The 12458-nt window shown below is 34.6% G+C and overlaps 1 protein-coding gene across 3 annotated transcripts in view; it reads right to left on the bottom strand.

The window, feature by feature from the left end:
* Positions 1 to 12458, bottom strand: part of WDPCP (WD repeat containing planar cell polarity effector) — a 388941-nt gene that overhangs the window by 286626 nt on the left and 89857 nt on the right. For 2 of the 3 annotated variants that reach the window (XM_058683943.1, XM_058683942.1), the window contains exons 3-6: positions 9313 to 9360; positions 8415 to 8465; positions 6815 to 6885; positions 6461 to 6520 (exon numbers count right to left, since the gene is read on the bottom strand). In XM_058683943.1, coding sequence (XP_058539926.1) covers positions 6461 to 6520; positions 6815 to 6885; positions 8415 to 8465; positions 9313 to 9360 — 230 coding nt within the window. Of the gene's footprint in view, positions 1 to 6460; positions 6521 to 6814; positions 6889 to 8414; positions 8466 to 9312; positions 9361 to 12458 lie in introns of those variants that run through there. The other variant, XM_058683944.1, reaches the window with a different exon arrangement.

Here is a 12458-nt window from a genome sequence, read left to right as displayed (position 1 = left end):
ATTGAGTCTGGCCCCTTTAATAAGTTTTCATGTAGATCCTACTGGTGACCTCTGCTTACTTTGGCCAGAGCTACTTCATATGGCCACCTCTAACTTCATGGGGAACAGGGTAACTGAGTACTTTAAACTGGTCACATTGCCACTGGCAACAACAGTGTCTGTTCATAAAGAAAAATAGATATTAGGCAAGCAATTAGTAATGTCTTCCATATGTTATTTCTTTATTTAGTCACTACCTATTGATTGCTTATTATCATGAATCAAGATTTAATTCTCTTGTATCTTTTATCTCTTATCCATTATTCTTTAAAATTTTATATCAGATCAGATATTAGATTTATCAGTTCCTTTTCTTCCCTCATTCTAAGATTCCTAGTAGAACCTTCTGTCCCCTGCCCCAATTTGGAATAGTTGCTCTCTAGGTCTAAGGCACAGTTATCATCCTAAAGATTACTCTTCACTTCTTTTTTTTTTTCTTTTTTAAGTTTATTTATTTATTTATTTATTTCAAGAGAGAATGCAAGTGGGGTAGGCGCAGAGAGAAGGGGGAGAGAGAGAACTCCAAGCAGGCCCCACACTGTCAGCGCAGAGCCCTATGTGGGGCTCGAACCCATGAACCAGGAGATCATGACCTGAGCCGAAATCAAGAGTCGGCTGCTAAATTGACTGAGCCGCCCAGGGACCCTCTCTTCACTTCTTTCTTATGTAAGATCTTCCGTTTCCTAAGAAGTCTTGTTTCTTGGTTTGTTCTGTTGCTTTAGAATAGCACACCTTCCAATAACTTCCTGAGAAAAGTACCCGGTAGGTAAATTTTTTTGAGAGCTAACAAGTCTGGAAATGTCCCTGCTTGAAAGACAATTCAGAATTCTACACATAGAACTCTAGGCTAAAAATCTCTTCCCTTCACAATTTTGAAAGCATCATCCCACTGTTTTGTCTTTGTGTTGTTGCTGGCAAGTCTGATTCCCATTTCTCTGTACGTATCTTATTTTCTTTTCTCCTCTGAAAGCTTTTTGGATCTCCTCTTCATCTTTGGTTTTCTAAAATTCACAAAATAGGCCTCTAATATTGATCTTTTTTCAGTCACTGAGTTCTTTCACACTGGAAATAAGCACCTTCCAGTTCTTGGAATTTTTCTTCTATCATTTTTTTGTTTCTTCCCTTCTGTTTCCTGTTAATCATTTACATATTAAACCTTCCGGCCTAATACTCTAATTTCCTTATCTTCTGTTGCCTACTGTTCACCAAAATGTCCTTTTGTCATTGTGGTCGTGCTAGAGAGACATTTCAACTTAATCTTTCAATCCTTCTAGTATTTTTTTCTATTTATGCTGTCATATTTTGTTTAATTAATGTTTATTTTGAGAGAGTGCATGCAAGCAGGGGAAGGGCAGAGAGAGAGGTAAAGAGGGAGAGAGAGAATCCCAAACAAGCTCTACACTGCCTGACGCAGGGCTCGATCTCACAAACTGTGACAACATGACTTGAGCTGAAATCAAGAGTCAGACACTCAACCGACTAGGCCACCCAGGTGCCCCTGCTGTCATGTTTTTAGTTCCCAAGAGCTCCTTCCCCTTTTCCCAAATATCCCTTTCTTAAAAATAGCTTCTTATTCTTGTTTCAAAGATGCAACATTTCCTCTTACATCTCTGTGGGGATTAATTTTAAATTCCCAAATTTACTTCTGTTTATTGCATTGTCCCTGATTCTTTATCTTTTGTTTGTTTTAGACTCAAACTCCTAGATCTTAGATTTACAGATGGAGAATTCCCTCAAAAGCATCATAATCTGTAGCTCTCTGGTTACATTTAAAAGTAAATCTCTTTAAAAATTTATTGGGAGCTTGTTATGCATTGGCAGGTTTACTAACTTACAACTCCACTGTAAGGAGATTGGTTAGCACACCTACCTTTTCAAAGGAAACTACCAAATTTGTTACTTGTATCCTTTGCTCTGGGCCAGCAGGGGAGGGGAGGGAGGGAAGGAAAATATATTTTTTTCAGAGAAGGATCCTTTAAACAGGTTACACAGAGACATATACCTAGCTGCTAGAGAGGGGAAAGAGCTGAGGAAGATCTCATCATTCCAGATATAGACTCTCACTTAATCCCCTTATTCTCAGTCTAGCCACCTCACCTCTACTGAGTATTGTGCTTAGCATCTTCAAGTCCAGAAACACCTTGGCATGGTGCTTCCAGAAAATAATTATCCCATCTCATTTGTTCTTTATACAGACTGCCTCTAATTTTCCTGTTTTATCCTACATCTCACTCCCAGGCTAATCTCTATGCCTTCTCTCTAAACTCTTACTATCTTTTTACTAAACTTTACTTTCCTCTAAACTTTACTATCTTTTTACTTGGTATCCTACAACTTAGCACTCATCAGTGTCTTAGTGATTTCGTGTGTCTATATTCCTTGACTAGGTTATACTGAGGACTCAGCCCGCATCTTACACTTCCTTAGTGCATCCCATAATGGTGGCAGTCAATAAATATTGTGTGATAAGTTTTATATAAGTAATATGCTGTTTCTAATAGTTGTAATTTAAAGTCATCATGGTTTGCCAACTGTTATTTTATGAGAAAACCAAACTGATTTTCATACAATCGGATGAAAGGAAAGATCAGGTAATGATGCTATCAATTCTATAACTGAGAAAATTATGATAAAATGAGTTCCATAAACTCACAATCTATCTGTGATAGGTTTAGAAAATAATTTGTATTTTTACATAGCATGGCAAGTAATTCATTACAAGAACTAAAAAAAGAAAATTATCTTTTCTTGGCATTTTAAAATTGTACCTGGAAATGCAGAACTGCTATAGAAAGAAATCAGGGTAGAGCTGACTATATTGTATATTTTTGTAGTTGACTGTACATACACGATTCAAATAATTTAATCTAAAATCAACATGTGTGAGTTTACACCTATCTTAATAACACTGCTTTTAAATAATTATGCAATAACCTGCAAATATGAATGTGACTTGACTCACAATAATTTAAAGAATTGAAAAATTCCACCATAGTGGTACACAATTTAATAGTCACTCAATGCTGAAACTATCATTCCCTTTGTAAAATATTTGTAAAATGAACAGTTTGTAAAATAGTTTAAGAAATTCAAAGCTGGAGGGGCACTTGGGTGGCTCAGACAGTTAAGTGTCTGACTTCGGCTGAGGTCATGATCTCACGGTTCGTGAGTTCGAGGCCCGTGTTGGGCTCTGTGCTGACAGCCCAGGGCCTAGAGCCTGCTTTGGATTCTGTGTCTCCCTCTCTTCCTCTGCCCCTGCCCGACTCATGCTCTGTCTCTGTCTCTCTCTAAAATAAACATTAATTTTTTTTTTTAAAAAAGAAAAATTCAAAGCTGGAAATTATTAAACACTTTCTTAAAATAAAATTATTTTAGAAGACAGCCCCCAAAAAGAGAGAAATATTTTGATAGCTAGTAAAACTAAAACTATAAATTACATCTCATACTTTTAAATGCATTTCAAACTAGGAATAGGCCTAGTTTGAAAAACCAACTTTAAAAAACAATTTTCCTACAGACATATATATAGGTAAGTCTTGATTTATAAACCGATTTGAATTTGCAAGTAGAGGGAATTATTTTTAAATGGTACAATTTACAGGTCACTGGATCAACAACATGAACTAAGTGTTGGTTTTTATGACAACTATAAAATCTCATTATTCAATAGAGGGGAAAATCCAAGCTCAAACTGTATCCTCTGAAATACTTTATGTTTCTGTAGTTGCCCTGCTAATTTCCAAACAATTGGACCTTCTGAAGAAATAAGGATCCCTTAAAAAGAAGAAAACCAAGATAAATTCTATAAGTCTTAAATTTGCCATTTTGGGGGGTAAAAAATTTATATCAGTTGAGGTGTGGCCACAGTCAAAGACTGAGAGTTCAACTTTATTAACACCAAGGTATTGAGGGAGTTTTTTCATCCCTTCTTTAAGAATATGTCGTGGTCAACTGTTGCCATCTTAGGGCTAAATATATGGAGAAAACTACTAATAGAAGTTTAAGCACATGTTATCTTTAGAGCCGCCACACTGGATAATACACAAAAAGGAGGACCCTAGAGTAGCTTGGGGAGCACTTATTTTGCAACTAATAAAAGGTTAAGGGGATCCTTTTAAAAATTTAGCTTGAACACAAAATTTTTAACTTAATGTAATATAAGAGATCTTTAGGATAACACACATACACATATTTTTAGAGGACTTAGCTCACAGTCTTGTTTAGAAACTGAGGAAGAGGACAGATAATGTTAGGAGGTCTCTCAAAGGCCCTAAAGATGTGGGGACCAATCTGGACTAGTGGGCAGGGTGGAGGTCAAGTTATCTTACTAAAATAAATCATCATATCAAGAATGTGCTGGTATTAAAAGGACTATTTTAACTTACCAATCACACAAATAAACCACAAAATATGACAGAACATAAAGAAGGATAAATTCCATTGGAAATATTAAAAGTGACCCATTGGTACAACAGCCTAAGAAACCACTATTGTCAGTTTGATGTAAATTACAAAAGTTTATATATATTCTATCATGAAAATTCCTTTTCTGCATTGAATTAATTCAATAGTGAGGGATGTCCTTCTCCTGATTCCACCTATATACAAAACACACAAAGTTGCTTAAAAATTAAAATGCAATAATGTCTATTTAAAAAGGATTGCCTATTGGGATGCCTCACTGCATATTTTAAGATGCCTGACATGTTCCAACTTACCCTGTGCGATGGTAAGGGTGAGGCCACAAGACACACCTCTTACTATAGGTAGTAGGCTTGCCCTCCAGTCAAATAATTTTGAGCCTGCTTTTAAGGTGAGTAATGGCATTGAGAAGCACAATTTGAGTTGTACTAAGTTTAAAACTTTCTGGAGCATATTTTGTATTCAAGTCTTAAAGTCTGATTAAAAGTTCAGTGAAAACGAATTATGAGTTTTTACGTAATTTCACCCTTTGAATACATTCCTAAATCAAATTTAAAAAGTATTATGCTTCTAATAATATTAATTCAGCCTAGCAAACATGCTCTGGAAAATAATAATTCATGCCATTTGAGGAGGTAACCAAATAGTTACCTTCATGAATAAAAGTAGACTAGTTTAAACAAAAAATGAGGAAAAACTAGACTCCACTGAAATGAGAGCCCATATTCAAATATTCAGTTAAGATATGTTCCTAATAACCATAAATTCAATGTTGTAGATTTATGGATACAGCCATGGGCCTAAACCTCAAACAAGAATAGTCAGACCTAAAATAAATCACATTATAAACAAGTCAGTATTTAAATCCATACAGGATATTCAATTCCATAAAAGTTATAATTAGTAGTAGTATTCATGTAACTTCAATTACATGTATGACTAGAATATAACTTAATGATTCTTTTAATCATAAACAAGTCTAATTTTTCTAGGCAACTGGTATTTCTTAAGTGTATAAACAAAGTTGAGGAATTTGTCCATTATTTTGTGATCCAAGGTCACTAATTATTATGTCCTGAATCTAGACCCATTCAAGATGTAGCTCCTGTCGTCTAGGCCCAAACTGTGCTAACAGAACTTTCTGTAATGGAAATGTTCTGTATCTATATTGTCCATATGATATATGTGGCTACTGAGCACTTAAAATATGGGTAGTCCAACTTTAATTTAATTCTAATTAGTTTCAATTTATTTTTATTTATTTTTTTAATTTTTTTTTTAACATTTATTTATTTTTGAGACAGAGAGAGACAGAGCATGAACAGGGGAGGGGCAGAGAGAGAGGGAGACACAGAATCTGAAACAGGCTCCAGGCTCTGAGCGGTCAGCACAGAGCCCGACGCGGGGCTCTAACTCACGGACCATGAGATCATGACCTGAGCCAAAGTCGGACGCTTAACCGACTGAGCCACCCAGGCTCCCCTCAATTTATTTTTAAATAGCCACAGTAACTGGTAGCTATGATATTAAACAACACAACTTAGAGGGTTCAAAAAATAAGAGCAAATGTCTTGTTATGTTAGGTCTAACTCCAGTCCACTTGTTGACTTCCATAAGCATCGTACTCACAAATGCCTGCTAGAGTGATAGGGCAAAAAACCTTCTGCCCTATGGTTTTATCTTCATTCAAAAATATGATTAAATCTATGCCAGTAAACATCTAATATAACATTCAGATAAATCCAAACAAAATATACCATCCAAAAAGATTTTTATTAGCATTTATAGTGTCAGTACAACTATACTGACTAATGAGGCAGCCTGGTGGCCTGTGTCAATCTGTCTAATGTTAGTTCTAGAATGACTAGAATTCAAACTATGAAATATCCCCTCTTAAAAAGGTTTTGTCCATTACCTATCATAACACAAGAATACCAATTACTGCATAGTTTTCAGCTCCACTGGTTAAACACTGCAAAATCATGTCAAACCATTTTACCTGACAGACATATTTGTTCTTCCATTTGCTCAGCACACAGTGACTGTTTTGCATCAGCTCCTGAAGGAAACAGAAAAAGAGACAACGTAGTTGGCTATACACACTGTTGTTATCAGTTAAAGTGTTTCTGATTCGCAAGCAAAAAAAACCCAAAAAAGCAAAAGTCCAAAACAAAACAAAACAAAAAAAAGATCAGCATGCCACACAAAGATGCAACTGTTTTGGAACTCCTCACTAGACAAAAGCAAAGCTATCATCACTAGGAGAGTTGATCCTTTATGAAAATTAAAGCTGTTGAAAGATGTTTTAAAATAGATTTGTTTGTTGCCGTTTTTGAAACTTTTGGAAAGATACCTCCAACTCCTTGAGTGAGTCTCGAAGTTTTTCTGGGCGTCTATTTTTGAGTGTCCATGGATAATCTCGTGCTGGCAAATGAAACATGTACTACAGTTAGTTAAACATGATTTAAAAAGGAAACACTGCTGAGCAGTGTGCCTTGGGAGGATTAAAATAAAACACCTCCTTAATTGAGAGGAAGTGGGCTTCATTTCCATCATCAAATAACAGTCTTTTCAAAAGCTTTGTCATAGGAACAGGATTTTTACCACAAAACAATCTCGGTGATCATAATTTTATGATGACAACCAACGTGGCTCAGAGAATCCCTGGGAAAGTTTCCTTGTCCTGTGAATCTAGTACCTAATTGTAAATGACCAACTCTTTGTCAGAGAAGTAACTTTTTCACATGAATAATTAAAAGTTCAATCCAAAAGAAATTTCAAGTAGCCTTCTCAAACCTAAAAATTCCTATGAGTGAATGAATATACTAAGGGAAGAAATATAACACAAAATATGATGCACAGAATACAAATTTTAAAGTAAACATCACCTATTGACATTTTTATTTAAAATGATCCTCTTTAAAAGCTATACCATAATTCAATAATGATAAGCCTTTTTTTGTTTTAAATGCATTTAATTAAAAGATAAAATTATTCTTTAGTAGAAACTCAATGTTAGCGTAAGACAAACTAAAAATAGTTTACTTAAAAGAACAACATGTTAAATCATAATGATATCTGTTTCATCAGGAAAATAAATTCATCTTTGAGTTCTCCTAAATAATAATTCTAAATAAGAGTTATACATATGTGCATATGTTCTGTATGCATCCTCCTATAATATGTAGTGTATATAGTATATGTAGTCATTTAAATTTTACAGAATTACTATGTATCTTATTTCAGAAAATTAATTTCATTCTATAAACATAATGTATGATGTATAGAGCATATGTACAAGGTTTTAAATTGATGTTGCAGCTACTAATACAGCATTTAAAAAATTAAATGTCAGCTTGACCATTTAAAACAAGGGAACAAGTAGGATTTTCAGCTCTACCTGTATTATATATAAAACTTAAATTATATTTAATTTCACTCATCAAAGCCATATTTCATTGTAGCCAAATTACATATATAATGTATTTATATACCTGAGAACAGATAAGGCTAGAAAGAATAAAATGCTAATACTAATCATTACAAATTTTCGTTCTTTTTTACAAATTTTATTTTCTTAAAATGGGTAAAATGTATTAATCATTTAGGCATGGTATGTATAATAAAACATTATCATAATTTAAATATAATATACTTACTTTAATAAATATAATAAATGATATAAATATGGTTAAGAAAGTTTATGTTCACACAAGCATAGATCTTGTTCAAAACTAGACAGAGGATTTCAATGGTCTGAATTAGAAGTGCCTAAGAAATATAATTCTCATGTTTATATACCTCAACAATGGGAATTTACAATTAAAGAAATTTGGAAGGAGTAACATTTCCTACTTGTACAGAAAGCTTAAAAAAATTTTTAAGACTGAATCTTCAGGGATATTAAAACTCCAGTTTTATAATAATTACAAAAAAATATAAAGTAAGCTTACATTCTGCCAGCTTATGCTTTTCTTCTAAGTCACCATGCTCTGTCACTGATACTGTGGCAGAAGAGAGAAGGAAGGAAATAAAAATGGAAGTTATTTTAATTTTAATACTTTGTATTTTGAAATGCACATATATAATGTATATTATGCATGTTGTTGAGATTAATGAGTTATGTTAAATTTTTAAGAGGCAGGTGAAAAAATGCCATAAAGTGGATGTTTTCATTTCATAGAGGTATTTCTTAAATTTGTAGTGCAAAGGCTTACATCACACAACAGGTGGGCCAATATCCTGAGCTCACAATCTCATCAGATAGGGAAGAGAACTGCAACGGAGTCCAGAATAAAAGCTGCTTCAGTCCGTCATCAGAACCATGAAGCTAGCCTATTAACCACCAAGCTAAGCATACAGGATGCCCACCCCAGCACCACTTCAACAGAGACCAAAACAGGAAGTAACTAGCTAGAGAGACCTTTTGGCCCATCATGAAACTTCTGGGATTAACAGGATTAATCAGATAAAGAAAATTGATCATTCACTCAGAAATGCCTATTTCAGATATCAGGTGAGGATCCGGGAGGCCAGCACCAGTGGGACCCACGCATTAACAATGCCCTCTACTGGGACACTGATAAATAAATGTGAATAGACTGTCCAGTTATCAGTCGGATCGGCAGTAAAATGAACATTTTCACGTTCTCCTACAGCATTTTCTCAATATTGCTTTATTTTATACAGAACAGATATCAACCTCAACATTTTTCTAAAGGACTAAAATGACTTTTTTTTTAATTTTAGAATTTACCTAATGCTCAAAAAAGGGTTTTTTTTAATGGTCAGTATTTTACAGTTTAAAATATTTCATATATAAAAATTAGTTGTATAGAATAGATACTTTACCTGCTGGGTCTTTCTTGTCATAATACTGGTAGATCCCTATGTCTCTATCTATAGAAAAGAAGAAATAACATTAGATTGTGATAAAAAGTTCTGGGAAATAAGAAGCCAAACCATGCTATATATATGTCAGGATTGGGGTTGGGAGTGGGTAGGCAGGAAGGAGGACATAAACCATCTTTTTATGTTACTAGAAATAAATAAGATCAAAAGTATATGCGTTCATCTATTCCAGGGATATGTGGGAACTGGAAGGTTTATCAATCTAATTAGAAAAGATTTACACAAAACTGGAAGGGCATGAGGAAAGGAGCAGTAAAAAACTGAAATCAATAAGACCAACTTTTCTCTTTCACACTTCCTCTGATATTTTTCACAGGGTGCTACCAAAAGGAACTGCCACTAAGCAACACCATATGAAATTAGTGGATGGAAATGCCCTGTTGGATTCTGAGTTGTTGCTTGCTTTTCTCCAGTTTAGCTTGAATCTAGTACAGTGCTTGGGGGAAATTTGCAGGAGAAAAAGAAAATTAGAGGAAAGCATGGGTAAGTTACCTGAAGCTTGTTTAGATTCAAAAAACCTTCCAAATGCATTCAAATTCAGATGTTCTCCTGGGACTAAAAAGCAAAGCAAGGCTTCCTAGAGTGATTTAACCAAGAACTCTGTCTTTGCAACTGAATTACAGGAAAACAAAATAACTGTGTCCATTTTGTTCCTATATGTGAATAGTGAAATCTTTTTCCTTTGAATTAACGTTTGTTTCCCTCCATGCAAAATAATTCTAGTTACTAACAAAAGAATTCAACGGTTTCTGAAGAAGTGGAAGCAGTACAGGCTGCCCCCTAGTGACTGACTGCTCCAAACTTTCTCAAACTAAATGAAACTTTGAAAAGAGGTATTACAGCTATAGCCAATTTTTTAAATAGAGTTGTTAAAAATATTCAATCCTGTGTACTTATTAAAGCTCCATTCTATTTACCATGCCACTAATTGGAACACATAATTCTTTTTTGAAGATTTTATTTTTTAGTAATCTCTACACCCAACATGGGGCTCGAACTTACAACCCTGAGGTCAAGAGACTGCTCTTTTGACTGAGCCAGCCATGCGCACAGAGACATATAATTTTAAAGAATGAAGTTTACTTCTATTATTTAGATTAAAAATATTTAATAAGGGGTGACTGGGAAAGGTTATAAGTAGGGCTCCTAAGATACTGATAATATTTTATTTCTTGAGTGATTTTATGGGCATATTCATTTTTTGATAGTTCAAAATATACCCTTATGATCTTTATACTTTTCAATATATATAAAAAGGTAGGCTTTCAATAAAAAGGTAGGCTTTTTTAAAATCTAAGAACCATAAGCATTATTTACATGGGCAATGTGTCTTCATATAATATTCCATCATTAGATGCAGCCAAATATTTATAACTCTAGAACAGAACTATGAAGACCATAAAGGCCCCTGAATTCTTTTTATTTTTTTTAAGCTTTTTAAAAAAAATTTATTTAAGTAGTCTCTATAGCCAATATGTGGCTCCAGCTCATGACCTGGAGATCTAGGGTCACATGCTCTTCTGAGATAGCCAGGCACCCCAAGAACCCCGAATTCTGCATCTGACCCAGAGTAGGCTGTCAAAACCCAATCAGAGCCTAAGCTGGATGAGGAAGGTGTCCATGCAGAATGTCAGGCTGACAGTGTATCAGAACCACAGGTGGGTGAGAAGGACATTCACATGGGGCAATGGCCAAATGTGGGTATCTAGGTGAGGAAGACATCCACATATGGGAAGAGCCCAACATGGTATGTCAGAACCAATGTGAAATGAGAAGGGCATCCACATAGGGGTGGGAATGCCCACCGAGATAGAAGACTGAGTGCATACAGGGTGATTAAGTAAGAAAAGATATGGGAGTCCCAGGTTTCTCACTGTCAGAGAAGAGAAATACAAATATAGAAAGGGAGAAAATTAGAATGAATCCTCTGCTGGTAGATTAGAATTGATTTTCAATAGAGATAGATACAAAAATGAATATAGATGTAAATATATGTACATACATACATACCCTAGGCTCTGCCCACTGAGAGCCTAGTAAAAATGATACTCCAATAACAATAAGCATACCTAAAGCACTGTTGACTTCTAGATACCACTTCCCTCTAAAAGGAAACAAGCTACTTAGAGAAGTAACTGATTCCAGCACGCTAGGGAATCTTTCTGTTATGCCAGAAAGAATGGAAATGCTTAAATACTGATAGGGACCTGTCACAAAGACATAGACTCAGCTTGAGTGGGGTCCCACTGGCCACATCAGAAACAATTTAAATATCAAAATAAATAATGATAGTAATGGATTAAAACCATTGAATAGGAAACCTGAGTCCACAGGGATAAGATAAATAATAAATATACTTAAAGTTTAATAAGAAACAATACATTTACATAATCTCAAAATATCTCCCTATGAAATACTAATTAACTCCAAAGGAAAAGTAACTTTGCAGTGGAGAATACTACCAGACACAATCTTAGTCAAATGATCATAAACATTATCAATAAAGACACAAATTGAAATTGTACACCACCCAATTAGGATGTGCTGAAAATACAACACCTCTTCTGGGATATTCACATCAAACATATATAATCTGAAACTTCAAATTTGTAAAAAAAAAACTTCAAACATATCCAAATACAGGGGCCTCTTATAAAATAATTGGCATAAAATCTTCAAAACTGTTAAGGTCACAAAAGTTAAAAAATAAATAAAAATTTTAAGGATGAAAGACAGGAGTAATGTGTGTTTTAACAATGCTTATTAGTATTATGGGATAAAGTATGTATTGTTAGGAAATATCTTTTAAAAAATCTTCTCTTTTGGGGCACCTGGGTGGCTCAGTCAGTTAAGTGTCAGACTCTTGATTTTGGATCAGGTCATGGTCTCACGAGTTTGTGGGTCGAGCCCACATCAGGCCCCATGTCGGGCTCGGTGCTGGGAGTATGGAGCAAAGAAATCCAAAGAACATGAATATAATTAATTGTACACCTTAGCTGTATGTTTGAAATATTACCTTTTTTTTTTTTAAGTAGGATTCACGCCCAGTGCAGAGCCCAACATGGGGTTTGAACTCATGACCTTGA

The sequence above is a fragment of the Neofelis nebulosa genome, chromosome 9 (genome assembly GCF_028018385.1).
Source record: "Neofelis nebulosa isolate mNeoNeb1 chromosome 9, mNeoNeb1.pri, whole genome shotgun sequence".
Taxonomy (NCBI): domain Eukaryota; kingdom Metazoa; phylum Chordata; class Mammalia; order Carnivora; family Felidae; genus Neofelis; species Neofelis nebulosa.
Note: the sequence above shows the minus strand (reverse complement) of the source record. Positions and strands in the feature narration are given on the sequence as shown.